Source organism: Conger conger, chromosome 9 (genome assembly GCF_963514075.1).
Source record: "Conger conger chromosome 9, fConCon1.1, whole genome shotgun sequence".
Lineage (NCBI taxonomy): Eukaryota > Metazoa > Chordata > Actinopteri > Anguilliformes > Congridae > Conger > Conger conger.
In genome coordinates, this window is record NC_083768.1 from 10,506,018 (window position 1) to 10,532,670 (window position 26,653).

General features: G+C 45.7%; 2 protein-coding genes across 2 annotated transcripts in view; both read left to right on the forward strand.

The window, feature by feature from the left end:
* Positions 1–13,367, forward strand: part of fbxl7 (F-box and leucine-rich repeat protein 7) — a 79,789-nt gene extending 66,422 nt beyond the window's left edge. Inside the window, exons 3-4 of the mRNA XM_061256334.1 lie at positions 8,424–9,035; positions 12,533–13,367. Coding sequence (XP_061112318.1) covers positions 8,424–9,035; positions 12,533–13,269 — 1,349 coding nt within the window. The 3' untranslated portion in view covers positions 13,270–13,367. The remainder of the gene's footprint in view (positions 1–8,423; positions 9,036–12,532) is intronic.
* Positions 13,368–21,267: 7,900 nt separating this feature from the next.
* LOC133137540 (inositol monophosphatase 1-like) lies at positions 21,268–25,336 on the forward strand. Its single transcript, XM_061255872.1, has 9 exons — positions 21,268–21,318; positions 21,429–21,517; positions 21,836–21,969; positions 22,379–22,483; positions 22,720–22,765; positions 22,862–22,970; positions 23,222–23,330; positions 24,541–24,692; positions 25,134–25,336. The coding sequence occupies exons 2-9, from the start codon at positions 21,458–21,460 to the stop codon at positions 25,334–25,336; spliced, it is 918 nt and encodes a 305-aa protein (XP_061111856.1). The 5' UTR covers positions 21,268–21,318; positions 21,429–21,457.
* Positions 25,337–26,653: the final 1,317 nt, after the last annotated feature.

Genomic DNA, 26,653 nt, shown 5'->3' on the forward strand with positions numbered 1-26,653 from the left:
CAACAGGGGTATGCTGAAGAGCATCTCTGATGATACAACAAAACTTGTAGTGGATAGGCTGCAGCAGCAGACCAGTAAATCCAAAAAATAAGTCTCATAAATACCTAATAAAGTGCTCACTGCGTGTATCTCGATCATTGTGCTTGTCATCTGCGATCTCACATATGTGGGGGGTTTTTAAACGATGGGCTTAATAATGGGAAAGGGTGAGAACGCTGAGCTTAGAAGGCAAGACTGTACTTCCTCCAGACGAAATGTCATCCTTGCAATTAAAACTCTGCCCTCTGAGGTCAACCTTTTCAACCGCTCCACGGAATGACCTAAAAGAGGTCAAAGCCGTCTTCGGTAATGGAGTTTGTCATGGTTTTCTTGGCACAGGCGCCCATAGCATTTTGCACAGCATCCTAATGAACCAAAGAGTTCCAGACGATTGAAAATCATCAGTGGAGGAAACCTGATGCAGCACGGTGCGGTTCAGATTGGACGCGGCAGAAATTGGGCGTACCACGCTGCACCCCAGAGCCAAAGCTGGCGATGTCGTGGTCTGGGCAGCAGGGGCTGCTGGATCCTCTCCCTCCTGGAGGACAACCAACAGTCCACAGACCCAACTGTTTATCTGTGGTTTCAATAGCTGGTTATTAAGCTCTGGCGAAAGCCAGTGATAATGTCTCCCACCCTCTTCTCCGCTTTGAAAAGGAAAGAGGGATTTGGGAACTGCATGTATTCACTGACCTTTATTTATACGGGGTAGGTTGGCGGGGTTCGACTGCGCACATGTTATTTTACAGCAACGCCCTGTTAATGCCCTCCCAATTAGACTAACCTGCACGCCTTTGGATGCTGAGGGATGAAAGATTGTGGGAGAAGAAATGAGCAGATCACGCAAACATAAATTCCCTGGCTGGGATTCGAACCCAAGACCTTCTCGCGGTGAGGCAACGCTGCTATTCACTGCATCTCTGAGAAAAGACCTTGTTGCTCTATCTGCTCATTTGAATGTGTCATTTTGCAGTGATAGTGAGAGTAGAGACACATCTGCCTAATCTGTAGCACTCTATATTAGCCCATCTTATTGATATACGTGTTGTCAGAGCTTTGCAGCGTCTTTGTTAGACTGTTGCCAGTGAATAAACAGCTGTGTGTGTGTGTGTGTGTGTGTGTATGTGTCTGTGTGTGTGTGTGAATGTGTGTGTATGTGTGCGTGTGTGTGTGTATGTGTGTGCGTGTATGTGTGTATGTGTGTGTGTGTGTATGTGTGTGCGTGTGTGTATGTGTGCGTGTGTGTGTGTGCGTGTGTGTGTATGTGTATATGTGTATATGTGTGTGTGTGTGTGGGTGTGTGTGTGCGTGTGTGTGTATGTGTGTATGTGTGTATATGTGTGTGTGTGTATGTGTGTGTGTGTGTGTGTGTGCGTGTGCCCCTGTGCTGGATCTGAGCTTTGGCCTAGTTTGATTCTGGAATACGCTATTGTGTAAAACCAGTGCTACCCTGCCGCAGACCTCAGGGGTGACATTTCCATGACAAGCATGTCATTATCCGACCAGATCCTAAACTCTCGCTCTGACTCAAGCTCAAGCGTGCGCATGCAAATTCCCACAATTCAGTGCACTGAAGGCCACGGCTCCGCCGCGCGCTCTCAGAAGCGATCTGAAAATAATCAATCAACTGTCAAACCTGTCAGCGCGATCCTTTGATTAGTCACCAGTGCCAAATCTGTCTCTACTGCCTCCTGTTACTGTGTGGCACCCGTCCTCCGTCTATGTCAGTGTTTAGACAAGATCGGTGCCGCAGACGCGGTTGTTCTTATTTTTCAGTGACAAAGTTGTCACCACTGTTGCCGTGACGACTGCGATAGAGCGTTTCTCTGCCAAGCACGTCTCCCTCTGGAGCCGTCTGTATTCTGACCTGTGGAGAGAAAACCCCAGTGTTTATAGCTCCAGCATTTAGACACGAGCCGTGCAAGGAGGGGGTCCAAAAACCCATCCTCATTAATCACGGTTTGAAAATAAATTGAGTTCCATACGATCTATTGTATTTTAAAAACACATTTCAATTTAAATATATCCATTATGGAATTCATTAGCGATTGTTTGCCGTTTTCCTTGGGAGTTGAAACATTTGGGACGATGTGGATTGAAGGTTTTATTGTTTCAAGCTCCATTCACCCTTCGCCACAAATCAACTGACAGTCAGTTCTTCTGTGGGAAGGGACGGCTGTTTCCCTTTACATCGGACACCAATTAATATCGTAGCCAACTGCCACTCCGTACTGTACAGTTGGAGGGAGCGTGTCTTCTGGAAGTCTTGTGTTTGAAGAGGAGGTTCTCATCAGTAGACCAGCAGAAATCATCAAAGATGATCACGAGGGCGCGGCACCGCAGATTTCCCCAAAAACAAACAAAAAAACAAACGCCATGGCAACGCAGAACCCCGTCTGTCGGAACGAAAGGACGAAACTTTTCAAGAACCGGCCGTAATTGCAGCGGCAGTTTGAAGTGTTCCTTCCCATCTGGCATTGGGGCGGCCACTGTTTATATCGAAATGAATGTGGTGTTCCCTCCAATGTCTCCATACTGCCGGGTGGAATGACAGAGCAGCCACAATCTGTACCAAATCCATATCTCATACGTCTGGGAACAAACGTTGACAGTAAAATAAACTATGGCGAGCAAATATGTGAGGCACTCTATCAGAGAATTAGCAACGAGCATTGAAGTTCATACAATACTACTGCCGATTCTAAGGTTGGAGGCTTGTGTCTGCTTCTGGAAGACGGTGCTGTTTCATATTGAGACTGCAAGCACCCATAATGCATTGCCATCGCTCATGCCTGTAACCATGTAATATCATTGTCGTCACTGAAATGTGATACTATAAGTATAAATGGTCATTTTCATGACCAACAACAAGATACTTTTTTCTAATGCTGAATAATATAATCTTAATTTTCAAGAGGAGTGTGGACTTCAGTGAGCTTGTTGGGTCATGCCAGGCTGGTATTGGACCGTCAGCGAGAGATCTGATACCATTACGAACACATCGCCGCTAACGGGCACCTGGAACCTACACATGTTGTTTACGCGCCGATCGCGCACGTGATCCGGGGAGATGAAAAGGTCGGCTTTTAACACCCCAGATGTTGCGTTTGCCGCCTTCCCATCTGCCAGGATTAGCTCACGGAGCTCTTTAACCCGAGCCGCTGTCATCGGCACCGACCCGAACGGGCCCCGGGGTCTGGGATCCATTAGGGCGGGACAGGAAGCGGGACTCAGACCGCAGAGCGGGGTTTGGGCTGCCAGCTCCCAGGTGGGGCATGGTCGGGGGAGCTGTGTTTTCAGTGGCCCACGTCTTTCAACTGTTGTGTCTCGGCTCTGTTCCCCCCCCCCCCCGCCGCGAAAAAAAAACACTCGGTCGGGGCTGTGGTCAGTTTGATTCGGCTGTCGCGTGTTGTTGCGATTCTGGCGGGAGACCAGAGTTTGAGGCGCTATCTGACACGCAGATGTGTGCGTGTGGCGTACCCCCAACACCCCGCTCCTCCCCCCCCCCCCCCTCCCCGGGTACCTCTCAAACGCTGTTTAAAATGACCCGTTGTTTGGAGTTCTGCCACTTAAGCATCGCTTGAAGACTATTGACCTGGCAAAGTGTGCAGATTCCCCTCACAAACAAGTGTGTGTAGCTGGGAGAGCTAATTTCTAGCATGTGTGAGTGGAGGATCGAATTATCCCGAAACGCGGGCCAAAGCAAAATTAAGCATTGCCGATGACAAACCGCTGAAACAAATCCGGTACACAATGGAAATGACTTTACTTTCACGTTGCCGGCGAGTGGCCTTCCCTTGCTCCGAAAACAGGATATCATTGCGAATTTGGAATTGGCAGGGCGGCTTAACGCGTTTTGTACGCAGTCATCTCTTGGCTTGCTTCGCCGATATTGTCAACATCATTTGTCAGGCTGAAATCGGGACTTTTGAGATGTACGTGACTTATCCGTGGCCTCTTCCTCCTCATTAAGTTGGACGCACAATTCCCAAGGCCTGGAAAGGATATCCCCACTGAAAAGCAGTTAGACTCGTTCCAGATTGTACCATTAGCAGTTGGCTGCTTGCTCACAAATGCAAATGCACTTTAAGGAAACCAGAAAGTAGGCATCCAGAATTGAATAATGGGAGGTAATATTCGGGGCCACTGGCCAAGCCCGGTGGTGCTTCTGAGAGCTGCAGAATTGGAGCCTTAGAGCCAAAAAAACATTGTCTAAAAAAGGCTATATAGGGAGTATATTTGTGGTTTATGTTATTTTTTTAACATGATATAATAGAATAAATTGTTTTGAGTGTACAACAGTGTGCAGGCAATGTGTTTCTTGTTCAATCTTGCCCAGGGCCAGGAGATAAGCGTGTGAGTGCATTTGTGTGTGTGTGTGTGTGTGTGTTTGTGTTTAAGTGTGCATGTGTAGGTGCATATCTATGTGTGTGCATGGATGCGTGTGTGTGCGCATATGCGTTTGTGTGTGTGTGTTTCCATTTATGACATTCTCTATCATGCAGACACTTTGAGGTGCTTTGATGTGTTCTTTGGAAACTAGCAGAGGGATGCAAATGCAGTGTTGCATTGTGGGATTGGAACCCACAGCCTTTAGGGCCCCGGTGGACAGTGCGTGCTGTTCACCTATCAGCGCACTTCCATTTCATTACATTTGGCTGAACAGCCCTCCAGAGTCAACCACAGGGTTTCCTAGCTTGGATTTTTGGCAAGTGTTTTTGGTCTGCCGCAATTATTAGTAACTCGGTCTTGAGTTCCGAAAAGGCTTTTCTAATTGGCCAAATTAGATTGTCCCAGGAGGATCCAGAACATATTTCACTCTTCCTCCTTCCCCCTGTTCCTGTCTCCTGTGTCTTTTTTTCATGTTGGTTGGGCTCATTCTTCCCCCAGTGGAGGAAAATCTTTGTTCTTTAAGGAACAAATCGAAAGGTACAATACTGCTCTTCTGGGTGGAAATAAGTACCTTTCACAAACATTAGATTAGATGCAAATGATTTATTAATCCAATGCCAAGGGGTACAGTTGTATTTCCCTATAGGGTACCACACCAGCGGAAAGCCTTTGTACCCTTTTTTGGGCACTTTTCGTACCTCGTTTTGTGATAACGGACCGGGCCGCGCATCCGGGAGCTGGAACCCGAGGGACCGGGTGCAAAGCGGAGCTGTTGCCGAGCTCCACATCGGCCAAAGTCCACAACGGGGCGTGGGCTCCCGAGAACGCGGGTTTTATGTTTATCCGTTCGGTTTAAAAGTAGTCACAGGGGTCTGACCACCATCGCCGTGACGACGCGGGGCCGAAGCCTCGGCCCCAGCCCGCCTTGTTGTCGCTGGGGTTTGGCCCCGGCGTCCGCGCCGCCCGATTTCCACTCGCTCCGCTGGGTCCCGCGCGAGCGCTCTGGCGCGTCTTCAGGAGCCGTTAGGAATCCGGCGGAGCGAGAACACCGCGGCGTGGGACTCCGACTCCGGGGTCCGCGGCGAGTTTTTCGACGTAAAACGGGACGGACGTCGCCCCCCTTTCCGTCGCCGAGCGGCCGCGCTTACCGCCAGACGTCGTCGAAGCCGCGGTTATCCGGCTTTTATCCGAAATGAAAGCTAAATTTTTTAAAAAAGGGGCTCCGAACGGCACGGTAGCCGGCTGCACTAAAAATCGCGATAAAACTGAATAAACTGCAGCGGAGCCGTAAAAGGCGAAGGCGCGAGAGAGGGCCGAAGGAAGACGGGCTTTGCGGGTGTGTGTCTGTGCTTTTAATGGAGTCTGTGCTTTTAACGGAGTCTGTGCTTTTCCATTTGTTCCTTCTTGATAGCTGTGTGTTTGGTGAAGGTGAAGAATGGGCTACTCTGTTGGTAAATCATCGGGTCGGGACAGAACGCGAAACTCAATTTGTTCACGGGAAGTGCTGCTTTAATCTGAAATCAGTTACGGGGCAAGAGTGAGAAATGAACGTCAGTGATTTATGAGAGTAAACAGCACAGAGCACAATGGTTTTTGTTTGACTAATGCGCCAGTTGCTGACATTCAGACAGTACCCTAAATGTAAACAATTTTAAAATGTTCAGTTAACACCACATTCCGAGAAGCCAAAACCTAGGACCGAGCCAAAGGAAAAGAAGAGTGGCCGTATTTTAGTTTTCAGAAGAAGAAAGGCACACTTGTGTTCTGCAACTACGGTAGCTTTTAAATTGCTTTAGAAAAAATGCAACACTTGACTCCATCTGTTGTTACGGAGCCCAGTGTAAACACATCTGACCAGCTGCATTCCCGTCAAACAATGCGTATCTCTGAAGCTGAAAATATGGCAACCGGCACAATTTCCCCAGCTCCCCAGAGAAGAACACATTTAGATACTGTACACCGACTTCTGAAACACTGTTGTTTTCGCAACCGGACATTTTTAAAGATGCTTATGACCATATTTCTGCTATTTATACTATATAAACTATATGTTCATGATAAATTGATATTCTCTCAGTGGAATAGGGGAATTAAGGGTGGCCTGTAGCGTAGTGGTTAAGGTACATGACTGGGACCCACAAGGTAGGTGGTTCGAAGCCACAATAAGATCCGCACATTTGAGCAAGGCCCTTAACCCTGCATTGCTCCAGGGGAGGATTGTCTCCTGCTTAGTCTAATCAACTGTATGTCGCTCTGGATAAGCCAAATGCCATTAATATAATATCAATTTGTGTGTGCTGTGATGTAGATACTTACCTGTATGAAACTCACAGATGGGCTCAAGATGTAAGAAAGTAGTCCAATTATATTCTACCAGATGCTGTCAGATAAAAACAACACATTTTGAAACGTTGATGAAACAAACAGAACCGGACGTTCTGCCTGAATGCCGTTAGGTTGGGTTGCTTTTGTTCATCTTTCTCTCGATTCTCCTCTCATGCCCCCCTGCTTTAACGGTCGGTCGATTGGTCAAAAGAGTGCACACACACACACACACCAATCCTCCCAAAAGTTACAGGGCCGAGTTTACGTCCTGTGCCTGTGAACTCTTCTGATTCACTTGTGGATGGTCTCACCAGTCATTCACCCGAGTGTACCTCTGCAGACACTGTCGCAAGTCACATGACAGGGGCTCCGTTGTATCCACCAATTAGAGAACAGTGGTTGGAAGGTATCCCAGCAGAGTTCTGCGGTTTTTTATGACCCCTTTTCACCCATGGCTTATATGTCCTCCACAGCTATTGGGCATAAAATCTCCCAAATTAGACTGGCTTGAGAGTCTTTCTCTCTAAGCTTGGCATGGGGGTTAGATCCGTGCCAGGGAATTATAAACTCCCAAATACCACAACCGGGATGTAGCCCAGAGTCTTTTGGGCTATGGATATAAAAATAGATATTTTTTATTAAAAAGGTGCAGGATGTTGTGATGCCAGACTGGAAGTGGCCTGAAAGCACCTCTCATGGGAAAACATAAAGTTTTTGGGTTCCCCTGCAGTCACCTCCTTCACACAGCACCATTTTCAACCAGTGCTATTGCAGGAAAGTGTTTCCCATTTCAGGAACCTCAATCTACGATTCCCCCATAATTGACATGTACTTACTTTATATACGAGCAATTTCCCAAAGCAATTCAGGCCCTTGCTCAGTAATACAGAAACAAGGCTGCATTGCAGCCCTCTGTTTATGAGTCTACATCAACGGAGCCCAATCCTATCTGAAATGGGCCGGTGTAGGTGCAGGTTCTTGTTGTAACTCAGCACAAAGACACTGGCTTCTACCGAAACCTGCATCCAAATCGGTTTGGACACTCCTAGATCTAAATCTCAAAATATTATCTTATGCCCCACAGCCATCTACAATTGAAATGTAGGATTGAAATGTATGAAAATTGGCCCTATGTGTACTGTAGGCACTCCCAAGATTCAAGTCCATACTATTTATTATATAGTACCCAGTGAACAAAAGCTGGAATCTAGATGTGAAGAATGACGGAAGGTTTAGAGATGTTTTGACATAAATGGACATGGATAAACACAACATGGCTCAGGCAGTAAGAGCAGTCGTCTGGCAGTCGGAGGGTTGCCGGTTCGATCCCCTGCCCGGGCTGTGTCGAAGTGTCCCTGAGCAAGACCCCTAACCCCCAAATGCTCCTGATGAGCTGGTCGGCGCCTTGCATGGCAGCCAATCGCCGTCGGTGTGTGAGTGTGTGTATGAATGGGTGAATGAGAAGCATCAATTGTACAGTGCTTTGGATAAAGGCGCTATATAAATGCCAATCAATAAATCTCAAGTTTTTCCCAGATATAGCCTGTCTACGTCCTAGTCTGCTAGAACGCTTTCAATTTTCAACCAAAACGTAGCCTGGTTTTCACCTGAACGCCCCGACAGCGTCCCACTGACCTTCCCCCCCACGGGGTGTGTCTCTCCTTCAGATTCGGATCTTAGCATGCGGACCCTGAGCACGCCCAGCCCCGCCCTCATCCTCCCCCCCAGCTCCTCCCACCTGCCGCACCCGGCCAATGGGAGCTCCACCTCGTCCTCCTCCATCACCGGGGAGACGGTCGCCATGGTGCACGCCCCGCCGCCCGGTCTGATCCGGCCCCAGGCCCGCGCCCGGGCCCCCCCCCGGGAGCAGCACGCCCCCGTGGACCTCCTCCCGGACCACGCCTTCCTGCAGATCTTCGCCCACCTGCCGACCAATCAGCTGTGCCGGTGCGCGCGGGTGTGCCGCCGCTGGTACAACCTGGCCTGGGACCCGCGGCTGTGGCGGGGCATCCGGCTGACGGGGGACCTGCTCCAGGCCGACCGGGCGCTGCGGGTGCTGACGCGCAGGCTGTGCCAGGACACGCCCAACGTGTGCCTGATGCTGGAGGCGGTGGTGGTGAGCCGCTGCCGCCGGCTGACGGACCGCGGCCTGCACACCGTGGCCCAGTGCTGCCCGGAGCTGCGGCGTCTGGAGCTGGCCGGCTGCTACAACGTCTCCAACGAGGCCGTGTTCGAGGTGGTGTCCCGCTGCCCCAACCTGGAGCACCTGGACGTCTCAGGTGAGCCTCCCGCGTCGGGCCCCCCCCCGCGAAGGGGGTCAGACTCCGGGCCGGGAGGGCCGCGGCGTGGCTTCTGCAGGGCTTTTTTTTGGGGGTTGTTCTCCACGCCCGTGCTTGATTCAAGCCGTTGGCTGGCGAGTGTGCTAAGTATGCGGCTCTGAACACAGCCGTTGACTAACACAGCTGCCAACTGTGGTGTGCTAGTTTGAAAGTTGATTGTACTCTTCAAGGGGTTCTGAATTGTTTACACTAGGACTCGAAACTGTACTGTCCTCTCAGGTCCACTTTTGCACGTGTTCTTGTGTTTGATTTGCACTTTGTTGTACGTCGCTCTGGATAAGAGCGTCTGCTAAATGCCACGTAATGTAATGTAATGTAAAGAGAATCCACACAGCTTGTTCTCAAGGCCTTAATTGACAGCTGATTGAAAGGAAACCACAAGAATCTGCTTGCACTGCGGCTCCCTGGGAATTCTGTTTGACACCGCGGCTTTTTAAGGAGTCCAGTCTTATCTGAAAGGTGCTGGTGTGGCTGCAGGTTTTTGTTTTAACCGAGCACTGAGACACCATTCAGCGTATGAAAGCGTCAAACCTCTAAGTGGATAGTGGCTAGAGCAAAACATCTAATAAGTCTCAGAAATACCTAATAAAGGGCTCGCTGAGTGTATAATAATAATAATAATAATAATAATAATAATAATAATAATAATGTGATTATCATCCAAGGCACTCAAAAAGCTTTACAAATATGGAGAAAAAACTGTTGGATTCTGGCTGAGTATATCTCAGCAACAAAACTACTGTGCATCCTGATTCTCTGATTAGTAATTTAGTCATTGCTGCCAGTGCTCTTTATGCAACTCGCTCCATCGTAATTCATTCATGGTTTTGGAAAACTCGGAGATACCAATATATATTTTACATGGCCTTTTATAGCAACCCAGCTGTAAAGAATTACGTTCAGGGTTTTACCAATAATCTCGGAAAGAATTTCCCTGGGACCGGTATTTTGTCATTTTTCAGCCATCAATCTCCGCTCAGTTTCACTGAGACAGCAGCGCTAAATATTCAAACCTGACTTTAAAGAATCTATAAATGTCAGTGCCGCGCACAATGAATCACCAGACTCCCAATTCTGCATTTTCAGGGAAGCAACGGCCAAAACATGTTTTGCAAATCCGTCTTTAATTCGCCGGCACAGGGCCTCCAGAAAAGAAAAACTGGACGGCCAAGCGCAGTAAAGTCTAAAGAACCCAAAATGTCCGCTCGTCATCCCAGACGCACAGAAAGAGTAAGGGCCCTTATATATCACTCCGAGACATCGGGGAATTTTTCCTCGTAGACTAATCCATAATAATCCCGGTTTCCTTCCCAAGGCTGGGAAATATATTAGGAGGCGCGCGGAGCCTCTGCCAGTCTTTGACTTTCCAGAAGAAAGGGAGGGGCCTACCTTGACTCGACCCCGCCTGGGCTCCCGATTTTAAAACGGGCGAGGAAGGCCACATCTGCTGCCCTCGTTAGCTGAGCGTCACTGAGCCGGCGACAGGGACGTGGGGGGAAACGCATCCAGGGGACGTGGAGAACGGCAGGGGGGAGAAAAGCAGTCCTCCTCCTCTTTATATAAATAGTCTTAATTGCTTGTTTGGGCTGTGCGGTAGTCGTCAGCGCGACGCAATAAGTAAAATGGATATCGGACCGAAAGCGTAGCGATTTTTGCCGGGACTTTTATTATTATTATTTTTGAGTCTCCGTGCTCCTCCCTCCCTCCGGAGCGCGTTACGCGTTGTTGTGTTTATTCGCCCCGACCGCCGCTCGAGTTTAGAGCAGCAGAGGGAGAGAGGGAACGTTCCGGAATGCAAACAATCGGGAAAACGACAATACTGCACCTCCAGTCCGTTTCCTGTGGTCTGTTTTCTGACTTCCTCTCCTCGGCTTCCTGTTTAAACTCCCGTCATTTCGCGTCGCGGATTGTGCCGTCCAGCGGCAGCCGTTGCCCGGCTGTTCAGCTCGGCGCCTCTCCTCCTGCCTCTTAGTAACTTCAGCGCTGCACGACGCAAAACCTCCCTCTGTCGGAGGAAATCGTGTATGCACGTGTTCGGTCTCGGATTTCAACCCGACGGCGCCTCTAAGGTTTTGGAAGACAGGCAGTTCGTCAAAAAAAAAAGTGTGCGTTTAGCAGTCAAAATGTTCTCTCGCTAATTCATCACACCAAGTGCTGCGCAAGAGATTTTCCACGAATCCCAGAGTAAACATTTCGGGTGATGCATTTAAAGGTGGGTCAGCCGGATTACAGCGGGGGGAGGTTTACGTCACGCTCCCAGCAGAATCCTCGCGCTGCAACGCCTGTATAGTTTTACGAAAACCGCTTTGATGTAACCGGGGGCGACAGGTACGAAACATCTGGAGTGCTTTTTTTTTCACGAAAAACGCCGGGCCTAAAGGAAACGCGCGAAACGCACGCGCTCCCCAGAGCCCGTCATTTTACTCTCCAGCATTCCGCGAAGGGAAACCCCGGTCTGTGTGAGCAGGGGTTTCAGTAGCTGATCTTAACGACCCTGACACGTCGGATGCAAATAGGCTTCTGCTATTAATATTGTTCAAGGAATACTAAGCAGTACAATGGTTTCTTTGTTTTTCCTGGCCTGGAAAAAAGGAGTAGCCTAACAACTGGGATTAAAATATTGAATTATTCAGGGTGGCTGCTTTTTAAGTCAAAGGCTATAACTTTTAGAGAGGTTTGTAGTTCGGAGAGGTTGACATTGAGCTTTTGTACATCAGACACCTTTTTATTAGTCATCATTAATACAGTATAATGGGATTCTGTTCCTCACTGACTAAAGGGGTTATGGGTAAAAACTGCCCTGGAGAAAACATTAATTAAGCAATTCAGAAAATGTTTCTAAAATCAAGATAAGTTCATGCCAGCTCTCCCAATGCCAAAGTTATTTGGTAATGAGATGTGTTGAATAAGGCATTGTGCTAAACAAGAATTATTGGATGATTTCAAACAATTCTCATCTGACGAACCCAAGTTCCCACTCTCCCCTGATTGTTCTAGACTCAGCTGCCTAAATGAACCTTTTCAGTTGAAAGCTCACAAATACTGCATGTGATTAGAATGTTCTTAAGTGAATATTCTAATGCTGATGTAACAGTCACTACTGCCAACTGAACACAACAGAGTTCCAGAACACTGACTTTAGATTTTTATAAAATAAACCAAGATTCCAAACGACCTATTATTCAAAGGGTTAAAGCAGGGGAGTCCAAACTTATCCAAACAGGGCTGGTGTGGGTGCAGGTTTTTGTTTTATCCCGGTGCTCTGACAACTGATTACCTGGCACCTCAACCAATCATCTAATCACGCACCTGCCCCCCGCACCGTCCCTATTCAGATAAGATTGGACACCCCCCCGGGTTTAAAGCGTACTTCCCAAATCCCGCCCCCTTCATAACCACCCCCCCCCCCCTCCGCCCGCTTGCTTGCTGTCGTTCAGGCTGCTCCAAGGTGACCTGCATCAGCCTGACGCGGGAGGTGTCCCTGAAGCTCCTCCCGATGCACGGGCAGCAGATCTCCATCCGCTACCTGGACATGACGGACTGCTTCGCCCTGGAGGACGAGGGCCTGCACACCATCGCGGCGCACTGCACCCAGCTGACCCACCTGTACCTGCGGCGCTGCGTCCGCCTGACGGACGAGGGCCTGCGCTACCTGGTCATCTACTGCCCGTCGGTGCGCGAGCTGAGCGTCAGCGACTGCCGCTTCGTCAGCGACTTCGGGCTGCGCGAGATCGCCAAGCTGGAGGGCCGCCTGCGCTACCTGAGCGTGGCGCACTGCGGCCGCATCACCGACGTGGGCGTGCGCTACGTGGCCAAGTACTGCAGCCGCCTGCGCTACCTCAACGCCCGCGGCTGCGAGGGCCTCACCGACCAGGGGCTGGAGCACCTGGCCAAGAACTGCCCCAAACTGAAGTCGCTGGACATCGGCAAGTGCCCGCTGGTGTCGGACGCCGGGCTGGAGCTGCTGGCGCTGAACTGCTTCAACCTGAAGCGGCTGAGCCTGAAGGCGTGCGAGAGCATCTCGGGCCGCGGCCTGCAGGTGGTGGCCGCCAACTGCTTCGACCTGCAGCTGCTCAACGTGCAGGACTGCGACGTGCCGCAGGAGGCGCTGCGCTTCGTCAAGCGGCACTGCAAGCGCTGCGTCATCGAGCACTCCAACCCCGCCTTCTTCTGAGGGAACCCCCCCGGGGCATCGGGCACTCCAACCCCGCCTTCTTCTGAGGGAACCCCCCCGGGGCATCGGGCACTCCAACCCCGCCTTCTTCTGAGGGAACCCCCGGGGCCGGGGGGGCGTCCGGTCGTCTTTCGTGCCTGGTGGCGGGCGGGATGGGGGGCGGGGGTGGGGGAGGACGGGAGAGAAAGAGGGACACTGAGGATTTGTGTGGGAACGTTGTGCAATACTTGCTTTTTCATTTTGCATGGTCTGGGGGGGGAAAAAAGGAAAGGTTTTTGGTCTCATCTACATGTCACACTTTGTATTTATGTGTTTTCCAGTACATTTCTCATCAGGCTTTGCCTTTAAGTTATTTCTCCATTTTCCCGTCTTGCAGAACTGTACATAAATGAAACATTTTGGTCTGAAATGGACATACTTAAAGGGGTATGAAAACAGAAAACTGATGTACTGAGCATTGTACTGCCTATGGTTAATAAGGGATGCATAGAATTATCGGGAAGGAAACAGATGTAAGTTTAATACTTTATTTCTTAAAGTAGTACAGAGCCAAGCTGTTGATTTCCAGTGGACTTTTTACAAGTTCTGTTTTCAGACATATGTAAAAGTATTCCTCTACGCAGTCACCTATGTACCTGACATTAGTCAATAAGCTGTAAATGTGCCAAATGTGTGTGGGTAAAAAAAAAAAGAAAATGTTCATCAGCAGTTTTGGCTTGTGTTCTTTTCCACTCGGTAGACTAACTTCCCACCTCAGTGTAATGTAGCCATGTTGGCAGCAGCAGGAAGAGATATAGCCTCTTTTTTCTCCATAAAGAAATGTAGCTGTATCACTGCTAGTCTCCTGTTATACACTGCTGTATCTAGCACTGTCAGGCTTCTGTTCTAAAGCTCCTTCTGTACAGAACTGAAAGAGTGGTCAACAATGCTAAACATCTGACGGCATTTTAAACGTGTTCCTCTGGTTTACTAGTGTGGCCCAGTAGTTTATCACTAGCGACTATTGCTCTGTTACGAGGGTGAGTTCCTGTCATGGAAATGTTGGACTTTTCTGTCCATTACCTGCTCGGTCTGAGGTTTGATTTCAGAAACACTTTTTTTCCCTGTAACTGTTGAAAATGGAGATGCATTGAGGGAGAGACTCTGGTGTAAAATCTAGATATGCCAGCTTGACCAGCTTGAAGATATTACTGGTCTAGCTGGGTATGAGCTGGTCAACCAGCTAGTGCTGGTAGCTTGTCTGAGCTGGTGGCTGGTTTCAAAACATAGCTTGAGCTGGTCAAACCATGTCAAGCTGGGAGGTGGTTTGAACTGGTCGACCAGCTACCAGCTGTTTCAAAACCTAGCTTGAGCTGTTTTGTTTCAGCAGGGAATGCTGTGGAGCTACAACTGAACAGCATCAGATAAAACAAGTGCAAACTGATACATTTCAACATCACATCTCCTGCTTGTAATCCATGCTATTTGCTATGCATTGTTAATACAGTTTTGTTATGTGTATTTTATATTGTCTTTCTGTTTTATTATTTTAGGAATTCGTGTACAGTGTCACTTTTGTTACGAAGACTTGTGTATCTGCACTGTTTGAATGCTCTCAGACAATCACCGGCTCAGTGATGACTTCTGGGTTTAAAAAAAATTTATTTTGTTTTATTTTCTTTTTATCCCACGAAAAGTCAGCATTTGAGATTCCCTGGTCAAGTTGCGTGACTCTGAATGCGGAATACCAAAAGGGGAATCGTGCTGCCTTGAGAACAGGTTGCAGACGTTATTCTAATAAACGGGGTTGAAACCATCCTTTGTCCTGGTGCTCAGTCAAGCTTCATCATGCTGATTCTATGAGAACCCGAGATATGATAATGATATTTCATGTTCTCAAGTTCTCCTCTGATTGGGCGGTGTGGGACAGGGGGGCGGAGGCAGCTGGTAAGTTTATTTAAAGGTGAATACACGCTGGACTCTCTTTAAAATGTGCTACACCCTACGGCAAATTTTACATTATCCTCAGACTGCACATCGGCTGAATTATCGTGAAAGGGCTTAACCCTTGTGCTGTCTTAAGGGTCAAAAATGACCCACCACTATGTTTAACAGCAGAGAAAACCCCCAAAAGATTTTTTTATCAACAAAAGTTTGTGATGAGTGACAGGTTGTTTCTTCGTACAAAATACATTTGAAAAATAGAAGTTCAATTATGTTGCTTTATATTAGTGGTTTGGTGAGGGGCCATTTTTTACCCTTAGGATAAGGGGAGTAGACAGAATGTTAAGACTACACAAGGCTTAAATCAAGTGCAAATACTGTAGCAGTTTCTTGGCAAAGTTTTCTGGACTAGTGGTGCGTTATTGTTTTGGTCATAATTCCACTGATTGATTCCGAAATATTGAATGTTTTATTCCACAACCGTTAATGGAACCCAACACCCAAACACAGACAATACGGCACCCTCTCAGACGTAACACAAACTGCTGATTAAACTTGCATTAAAACAGTTATGAGAAATGTATGCAGTATAGTGTTGTTCCACAAGAGGGTGGTGTGGTATGAAATGATTCAGTTTTCCAGGCACTGTTTATAACAAAGTTTATGGGAGATTTTGTAAGGGTTTAAGAAATGTTCTCTCTCTCTCTCTCTCTCTCTCTCTCTCTCTCTCTCTCTCTCTCTCTCTCTCTCTCTCGTTTTTTGTGTGTTTCAGCCCAAGTGCTTAATTTAAGTACTTGATTGGCTGAATAGTCCACACACCTTGTTCTTATGATGGCCATGGTTGGCTGCTGATTGATAGGAAACTACAAATACCTGGTTTATATGTTCTGCTCTTAACTGAGGAATAAATTAAATTCAAGATTTTTCATGGTTTTTGCCCCACTGAGCAGCCAGATATTTATTTATGAATGTAACTGAAATATTTTCCTAAGCTGGACCCACAGAGAGAGGGCCACATTGCATGAATGATTCTATTTGGGATGGAAATAGTGATGAAACTATTGTAACTTGGAATAATTTTTATATCAGTATCTATTCTCTATTTATACATATGTTTTAGATATTTCGATATTTTTAGTGTAGCCTACAGAAGCTGTGAGAACGTTACAACATCAAATCTAACTGTTGTGCTGTCCATGCATATTGTAGTTTATGGATTCGTACAATATTTCACTTTTTTGGGTTTGGATCAGCTGGCACAGACAGAAAAATGAAAATATGAAGTTGGCCTCTGCCCATAGAGGCGTTCAGGCTTTCGTCACATTCTCACAGATAAAATAATTAAAAAGAGCACTGTTACTAAGAATACAAACTCCAAGGACCGGTACAGTGGTTTTCCAAAAGGCTGTGTATATCAGCTGAATGAGGACATTTGAGCAAATATCTGTTTAAAGAATATGATTGCACCTTCAGATTTGAGGAATGTGTGGTTGGGAATGCGTGACTTTAAAAATATCCTGCTAGCAACCACACAAAACACAGACCTAAATCGGAGCATTCAAAGCCAAACTGACATACAAGGTTACAATGACTTGCAAATTATGCAGAATATTATGCAGAATGAGTTAATGTAGTACAATACAGTGCCCCATTATGCCAGTCCAGAGTGCCTAACAGAACTGAATTATTGTGTGTTGATATCAAGGCTCAGGGGAGGGAATGATGCAGAGAAACGCAGGGTGTCGATCATTAAAATGTGTGTGTTTTCATGTAGCTGTGGCACGGTGGTAGCGGTTAGCGGTTAGCATGGCCGGTCGCCGTGCGAGAAGGAGCCTAAGGGTTCGCAGCGATGGGTTTTTTTTTTAAAGATTTTTTTTTAGGCCTTTTTCAGCTTTATTGGACAGTATATAGTATAGAGAGACAGGAAGAATGGGAGCGAGAGAGAGGGAAAGACATGCGACAAACGTCAGACGGTCGGATTCGAACCGCTGACGTCGCGGCTCGCAATGAGCATGCGGTCAGTGCTCTACAGGCTGCGCCACCGAGACACCCCATCACGCAGCGATGGTGTTTGCGTGGAGTTTGCGCGTTCGCAACTCCCCGTGTTTGTGTCGGCACCTCCAGGTACAGGACGTTCAGTCCGAAGACGTGGAGACTCCCGGGTTCTCACCTGCACATGTTCACTCCACTGTGTACATTCGTCTCTCTCAGAGATCTGCGCACCAGCTGTTTTATAACTGCCATGTATAACAACTGCCAGACATATTTTCAGCTCTCACACAGTCAATGTCGTGTAATAGTCATTCGTCGGAGTGTGAAGTGGTATACAGTGATTGCCCACTCGTATTATATGACCAGGTCCATATTTAATGCACATGAATCGGTGCAGCGATCAGAACTCATGCACTCAAGGACTCATTCGACTTCACTTGCATGTTGCAATTATGTCCTTATATCAATTTGGCTGTCTATTCTTGATTTATTTGGAACTGTAAACAATTTACAATGATATAGCAACCTGCTTTTGACAGATCCGTGGCCGCTGACAGTTTTAAAGTCACGCATTGCTAACCATATGTAATCAAAACAAGGTGTGACCTCATCTTTTCAGATATCTGCTCACATTGCTGTACTCTGCTGATACCCAAGCCATTGGTACAGTACATGCTGTGCAATCCCTATAACTTTATGAACAGTACTTCTAACAATGACTGATTTTATTCAAAAAGGCATGTGACATGATGCCAAAATACCTCATACAGAACTTCATAGCAACAGCATAGCTCATGAATTGTTATATTTCCATTTTCAATAATCAAGACAAGCATAAAAATATACATGCACCGTGTAAGACCATTAAGTGCAGTGCACTCCATAATGTTGGGGATAAAGACATTATTTTCTTGATGTGGCTCTGTGCTCCACAATTTTAGATTTGTAATCAAACAAATCACTTTGATACTCTTTATTTTCTCCAGGTACTGGGCCTGAATGCACAAAAACTTTTCGCACACGCAAAACTAATAACACAACCAGCGGTTGGAACAAAACAACTAGCATGACAAATCATTTGTCATGTGACTTGTTTTGCATGTGCTAAAAGGTTTTAGTTTCATGCCAAAGGTCTTAATAAATCAGACCCAGTATCTGGAAATAATAAGACCCACAGGAAGAGGACTTCACTTCCCATAATGCACCTGAATGCCATAATGAGGCCTCCCCTGACCCATTCAAAATCTTAAAAGAGAACAGAAAACAGGAGACTCATCCCTGTTCTCAGGTAATTATCCCTGTAAATGAAGGGTATGTGTTGTCTCACAGGCACAAGGTCAGAACGTACAGTTTCAGTCACTGCATGAAATACTTTTTCATGGCTGCCGCCCCCATTCACACAGTTACATTAGTTCACAGATATAAACTGCCCATGCATCAAACAGCAAAGAGCACCTGGATCATGAGCCACATAATAATAATAATAATAATAATAATAATAATAATAATAATAATAATAATAATAATAAATAAGTACTACTAAACTAAATTACTAAATTACTACTGTTAATGCAAATCCTGCACATGAATAATGTAAACATGTTCCAAAGTTGCAAGCCAACATTTTTGAACACTAGTTCCTATCTGATAGAATGTCCCTCAGCTGAATCAGTTGCTGAAACTTTGTCTCAACCACAGTTTAACTTCACTGTGTATCAGTTAATTGGCCCTGCTACTGAACAGAGATCCACATCATGAGTACTTACTGCTACCATTCTGGGCTGAGTGCTGTCCTTAAATTAGTAGTAGGAACTTAAAATAATTGCTCAATAATTAAAATAAAATAAAAAATTCAGAAAGGAGAATGGGTCCCTGATACAGACTTTATTCAGGTTATGTACCTGGAAAAAAAAGAACAAAAAATAGTCCAAAAGACACTGCGCTTGGATAGGTTAAATAAATCTGCACATGCCCTACCTGTTTGACAGATTTTCAGTTCGCGTTAATGATATCTTGTTGCTCATTAATTGAACATTTATAATTATCCAACCAATGAGATGTTTTAGATATCTTAACAATGATTAGCCATGGTGAACATAATTTACACCACAGTGAAATTAATTTACACCAACGCATACACCAGCGCATTGCTACTGACCAGCATACACAAGCATACACCAGCGCATTACTACTGACCAGCATACACCAGCATACACCAGCTCATTGCTACTGACCAGCATACACCAGCTCATTGCTACTGACCAGCATACACCAGCATACACCAGCTCATTGCTACTGACCAGCATACACCAGCATACACCAGCTCATTGCTACTGACCAGCATACACCAGCGCATTGCTACTGCTGCTGTTGTTACAAATATCACTGCTGATATATTATGGCCTTGAGATTCAGATTTTCATAATGATCTTGGCCCTTTTAGAATGTGTCATTCTTTGTGCACGTGTGAGTTTGTGTGTGTGTGTGTGTGTGTGTGTGAGTGTGTGTGAGTGTGTGTGTGTGTGCATGTTCTGTTCTAATCTGTATGGCCCATGAAACCTTGCAGCCCAAGAAAAGCACACTGTTCAACAGATCCAAGAAATGTACTTTCTTTCTGGAAAACAAATTCTCCATGGGGAAACCTGAAATAGATCCAAGCATAAATCATCCTACCCATCCATTTACTTCCTGCGATCCTGAATGTAAATGTCTTTAGGTTATAAGTAACATCAGTGAGACTACAGTATGAATATAATCTAATGGATTTAACATTTCCAAGGGTGCAAGGTATTGTTGCCGGTACGTAAAATTTTGAGTTTATCATAGAACACATGGAGCATGCATTTTCATATTTATTACAAAATTAAAATAAATGAAATGGTATATAAAAAAAAGAATATACATACAACAGATGGGACGCTGCTATAATTCTCACAGCATCAGACAGAAAGTCAAGTTTGACATGAGAATTTAATTCACCAGTTTTGATAAGAGCAGACTTTGTTCATTGTTGAATTTTATCACAGCGATTGCATACTTTTTCCTTAGATTTTTGCAATGCATTTAGCTATTGCATCATTTTTCTCTTTATTTTTGCAATATGTATTTTAGCCTCAACATGTGCCTATCCTGAAAAAAGGTATTTTCAATAAACTGGAAACTAGTTTTAGTATTTAAGCAAAACGAAAATCCTTTTATAATTTCCCTAAATAGAGTATGCTTACAATATGGCAGACAAAACCAATTGATGATAGAATCAAATACATACATGAAAATGCTTCCGCTGTTGAAAAATATAACGAACATTTATAAGAGAAAAAGTCACAACTTGTGGTTTAAATTGACTTTGTCGTGACTGAGTCACGGCACATTCAGTCAATTATAGTGGCATTTACAGGTCACGTGAGCAGACCGGTCTCAAATCCTTAACAGCAGTTAATCAGTCGGGGAAGAAATTACTCTTGATTTGACAGAGCAGGATATTCTCGTGACCAGCCAAGGGTAATTGTTTCAAAGTAACTTTTTGTTGCTTTAGAGTCTCATTCCTTCAGCATCACAAGTAAGTAAGCCTTTTTGAACGTCGAATCCAAAAAATGAAAATACACAGCCCATCGGTTTATTTTTAAAACTTGGTTTCTGTTGTAGTTCTGACTTTTGAAACTGAGAATCTGTTCACTATGGGTTTTGGACAAAATACCAGTTTTGAAATGTCATGACACACCGCGCACTCTTATTTGTTTGAAAATCAATCATCAAAATCACATAATGTGCACATGCAGTCTCCAAAGTACGATACAAAGTATGATCGGTCCAAAACAATGATTCAAAGTGAAAAACAAGTGAAATATAATTCAGCACAAAATAACCATTTCTATTTCGGTTTGGTGATCTGCAGGGTCAATGACCTCGCTGCAAAAACCACAGAATCACTGGCTGCTCAGCGGACAGTGGAACAGCTGAGGTGTAACATATCTGATAAGGCTTTGACTTTGATTGGTTTAAACTTAGGTGGGCGGTTACCAGTTTAGCATCTTTGTTGTGTTTGCTATAAAATGTCTTTGCGTTGCCTCTCTTCCTCGAAGAGCTCCATTCCAGCTTCAGCGTCTTTGCCTTCCCAGACTCTGACTTTTCAAGGTGAGTTATTTAGCGTGGATGCGTTGTTCTCGTGTAACCTTTCTGCTTGTAGCTAAAGTTAATTTGGATAATGTGTGTTGACAACCATCCACTGTATTTCTCATTTCCAGCATCACCCTCCAAAAAAAAAACTGCCATCATGACAGACTGGACGGAATGTATGAATTACGGCATGTTCATTGCCAGACAGGCCAGAGAGGTAACCGCACTATTTAAGCAAACTTCTTAAAGGTCAACCTACACTCTCAATTTCCTTAGGTTCTCCAGGATTTTAATCAGTTTTTTCACATACAGGCACAAAGTCATGTCAGATCAGAACAGGGCAATGCGTGAAATCTGGCTATAAAATTCAGTTCCATTTTATTTCAGGGAAAGGCGGGACGATAGTGACTGTTGCAGTAGATCTCAGTTTTTTTTGGGTCACTTCCATTCAGGCACGAGTGTTCTTCAGTGCAGTGCTTCTGCAGACTGTGTCCATTCTGACTGTACGGTGTGTCCCGCGTGTGTGCTGCTCCAGGTGATCCTCCACGCCTTCAGGATCAAGAAGGCGGTGATGCTGAAGAGCTCTCCCGCAGACCTGGTCACTGAGACGGACCAGCGGGTGGAGAAAATGCTCATATCCGCCATCAGGGACAAGTACCCTAAGCACAAGTACGTCCATCCCACGGATCTCTGGGGCTCAATAAGTCATTAATGTTAACTTGTTTTTGCTGTCCTATTTAAATGCTCACAAATTCTGCTGGACTCAGTCCTGACCCTAGCTGTACCCCACAGGGCAAGGTGATAGGGCCTTACATATTCCTCAGAAGATCAAGGGCCTGTCAGTCCATGTCCTTTTACCAATTCTCTCTCTCTCCCCCCCCCCCCCTTTATAAGAAGCAGTGCAACATTTCTGAGTCATTGTAGTGGAATTATGCGACAACTGCATTCTTTTGAGTCGGTCACTTTGAGTTGGGTGTGCAAAGTCACGGCTGGTTGCTGTGCTTGGGACATCAGTGTGTGTGTGTTACTGTGTGTGTTACCGTGTGTGCTACTGTGTGTTTCCTCTATCTCCTCGCAGGTTCATTGGTGAGGAGTCCGTGGCCGCTGGTGAGCACCTTGTTTTGACTGACAGCCCCACCTGGATCATCGACCCCATCGATGGCACTGCCAACTTTGTGCACAGGTTTGGACCCCATTACCTCCTTTTTCATTTATTTTTTCATTTTCTGGAAACCAGGTTAAGAACGGAACATGAAGAGAAAATAAAGACATTAAAAAATGATAAGAAATATTAATAAATGAACACAAGTACCTGAAAACACAGTTTACAAATGCAAATGTGACTATGTGAATCTTAAATAGTTGGATTAAGTTACTCTATGTTTGTTAAAAAACTAAATTTCAATTTTGTCTTTCCAGGTTTCCCTTTGTGGCTATTTCTATAGCCTTTGCTGTGAATAAGCAGGTAAGGATCTCATACTGTATAATTTCTTCAGTGAATAAAAAAAGGAATAAATCATGGGCAAGCAGTAGACGTGTGCTCTTTCCCTCTAATCCCAAGACTGAGTTTGGGATCGTCTACAGCTGTATAGAGGACAAACTCTACTCAGCCCAGAGGGGAAGGGGTGCGTTCTGTAACGACATCCCCCTCTCCAGCTCTGGCCAGAACGGTGAGCTTGTCCCACAGTTCTCTCTTTACCCCGCAACATGTACGATCACTAAGTATGTGATTAGAGTCTTCGTCTGAACAGCATTAGAACTGCACATTCTAATGATGATGTAACAATCACTGCCGGTAACTGAAAGCAATGGAGTTCTAGAACACTGACACTCTTCAAAGTGTCAGTGTTCCATCCTCAGTTAAAGCACCGGTTAGTGATTCAGTCCACGTGCATACGTTGAAATGTCTGTTTCCTGACAGATATCACCAAGTGCCTGGTGGTGACAGAGATCGGGGCGGAGAGGGATCAGGTGGCCCTGGCTACGATGACATCCAACATTCACCGAATACTGGAGATCCCAATCCATGGGTGAGTGAGGAGGCTCCTTTGCAAATTCAATTTACCACACAATTCTGTGTGATGCAGTCTTGAGATTATCATTAGTCCAATAGGACAGCTTTGTAATTAGCTAATTTTAATAGGTTGTACTGGTTCTCTGACAAAATCAAATTCAGGGAAAATACTTGATTAGACATACCTAGCATTGATAATCAGCCCTGCCTTGTAAGGGTCATTTACATGGTGTACGCTTACAACCTCAGAACAGGCTTTCTCAATGAGGTTCTTTATATTTCCTAGCAGTAAATGATTACATAGAAATAATTTCAAGTTCCAATAGGTAAAGATGTTACAATGATTATTGAAAAACTGCAACACCAGGTCTATGCACCTTTTAATGATGGTTTCAAATGAGAGATAGCCCTGTTCTCCTCACAGTCTCAGAAGTAAAGGTACAAAAAGTGCCTAAAAATGTACACATGCTTGTTGCTGTGGCAGTAAAATGTGTACCTTTCTTTGCTCGGGAAATGTACTCATTTGCACTCAGAGTACATTACTATACTTTCAGGCTACATTTGGGAAATTTGATCCTTGAAGAGCAAAAAATGTACCTCCACTGTCACTTTATTTCTGAGTGCATCACGTGTACACAGAAACTGAATTTCACACAGCATTACAGCAGGACTGTGCTGACAGTTGACCCGTTGAGGAATGGCCTCTTCTGCCATTAACCCTTTAAGGTGTGAGGACACAAATATGTTATTAGAACATTCTTCAATAAACATTCTAATGCTGATGTAAAAATCACTGCTGGTGACTGAAAACAATAGAGTTCTAGAACACTGAATTATAATTGTTTTGGGGGGTGGGACTTATAGGGCATAGGGCTGGTGTATTGCACATGGTTTGCACAAGTTTGCACAGGGTGGCACCTCAGTTGGCAATGGCTGCCTAAAAGCTGATCTAAAACTGATACACAGAGGCACCCCGAACAACTTTTTACCCTTTCGCAGGACACCAGTTTCACTGACACAGGTTAAGCTTAGTCCGGGACTGAGATGAGTTCTGTATAGAGAATCTCCATTCAGAACTGAAATTTAGTCTCGGACTAGGCTGAATCTTTGATTGAGAAAAAAAAAACCCAAACAAAACAAAAAAAAAACTGGCCCATAGTGTTCAGAGGGTTAAAACCACGTCATGACGTAACCGTGCCGACCAGACCTCTTCTTCTCTTGCTCAGCATCAGGGCCGTGGGCACAGCAGCTGTGGACATGTGTCTGATTGCCACCGGTGGGGCCGACGCCTACTACCACATCGGCATGCACTGCTGGGACATCGCAGCCTCCGCCATCATCGTGTGCGAAGCGGGCGGCGTGGTCATCGACACCAACGGTACGCACACTTAGTCCCGGGTACATAGCACCGTACTTCTGCCTCCGCTGAGGGCCAAGCTTAAGAGGGCAGCCTGTAGCCTAGCGGCGGTGTAGCCACGATAAGATCCGCACGGCCGTTGGGCCCTTGAGCGAGGCCCTTGTCCCTCGCCGCTGTGAAATCCAGCTATGGCCAGCTTGGAATGACCAGCTGCCAGCTGTTTCAAAACATAGCCTGAGCTGGGCAAACCACGTTGGGCATGGAGCTGTTCTAAACCAGTCAACCAGCTACCGGCTGTTCCAAAACCTAGCGTGAGCTGTTTTTTGGGGGTTTTTTATTCGAATAAACTAATAAAATGAAATGACAGTTCTGAAGCTGTGCCATTCCCAGCGGCCGCATTATAAACGGCGGATCTCTCGCTAGCCCGCGCTGAACGCGACGCGATCCTCCTCCTCTTTTCAGGGTCGGAGTTCGACATGATGTCGCGGCGCGTGATAGCGGCCAGCAGCATGAGCGTGGCGCAGAAGATCTCCAAGGTGATCACGGCCTTCCCCTGCGAACGGGACGACGTGCTCGACGCCCGGCCCATGAAGGGCGTGCACGACTACAGCGTCGACAGCCCCAAAGGAGTCCGCAAGACCGCGGGCGGCTTCGTCCACCACTAACCGCTCCGCCGGGCGTGCGTGAGGTCACACACAGGCCATTAGAACGTCCTGAACTCAAACAATCCAGTTCTAGAACACTGACTATTGGGAAGAAGAAGAAAAAAAAAATAAAAAACATTCCAAAAAAACCAGTAGTCTTCAAAACCATGTCGTGTAACCATGCTGGAATAGCTCTCTTTGACTGTCTTTGAAATGCATGTGCACTAACTATGGTTAATAATAAAAAAATATAAAAATACATTTTGAATTGTTGATCGGTTATTAAACTGTTCTACACAAAGTATTACCATTTTGATACCACAGTAGACAAAGCAATTAATACGGCATGCAAAATTTCTGACACATAATTTGTCACCGAATCATGGCAGACATACAAAAACTATTATAAAAAGCAACACATTAAAAACATTTTCAAATGGATATAGATATGCATGCATTTACCATGCACTAAAATCTCAATATTGATACTGTATACTGGTAGTTTCTACAATGTATAGGCTACTTCATATAATGTATGCTGAAGTACAAGCAGACATGTACATATAACCACAAACAAATGCTTACAAATACATGCTGCATACAATCAAGTACACAAGTATGCATCTTATGCTACATGTACAGGGACAGTGTATACACATTTGTAATCACACACAGGTAGTTAAATGGAGATTTTACGCTTTTATTAAATGGTATTTGTACACATTTTGGTTTTGTTGTGGAGACTTCACAGCAATTTGTATATATGTTCCCCCCATTTCAGGATTGTTCCCTTTAATCCATTGTTACATTAGTAACAGTCAGGCCTGGTACTTTGTTTGGAAACATCTTTGAGTCAGGTATTAACTTAAGTTGATGAGCTGGGTGTCCCCAAGCATGGAGTCTCATATCCCAAACGTGGGTTTTACATTTTGCAGTAGTTACCCAAGTAAACATACATTAAAAACCTCTCTTCTGTCTCGTCCAGAGAAATCTGATCAGCTCCTGAGTGTGGAATCAGGGGTGTGTCCCAGGGGACCCCAGAATCTGAGAGAGATGTTCCAGGGATTGAATATGCTTTCCTGAAGTCCTTAAAATCCAAAGGCCATTACATATCTATAAAATAAGCATTTCTGACTATTTGTATTGCCTACTGAAGGCTGCCATCTACTGGTTGTACTACTTGTATATTTCTTAGTTCAGTCCTTTTGCCACAGGTACTGGAGTATAGGGTCAGGCATTGGGGGCCATGTTCTTTACCCTCTATCCAGCTGGGACTGGCCACTTTAGGTCACTTTGAATTTGACTCTGAGCAGGGCTCCTGCCAGGGACCTTAGGCCC

Bases quoted from the DNA above. Each gene is read 5' to 3' on its own strand.
- LOC133137540 (XM_061255872.1), top strand. From the start codon at position 21,458: ATGACAGACTGGACGGAATGTATGAATTACGGCATGTTCATTGCCAGA. The intron at 21,970-22,378 runs GTACGTCCATCC...ATCTCCTCGCAG, and splicing joins GACAAGTACCCTAAGCACAA to GTTCATTGGTGAGGAGTCCG. The intron at 22,484-22,719 runs GTTTGGACCCCA...TTGTCTTTCCAG, and splicing joins ACTGCCAACTTTGTGCACAG to GTTTCCCTTTGTGGCTATTT.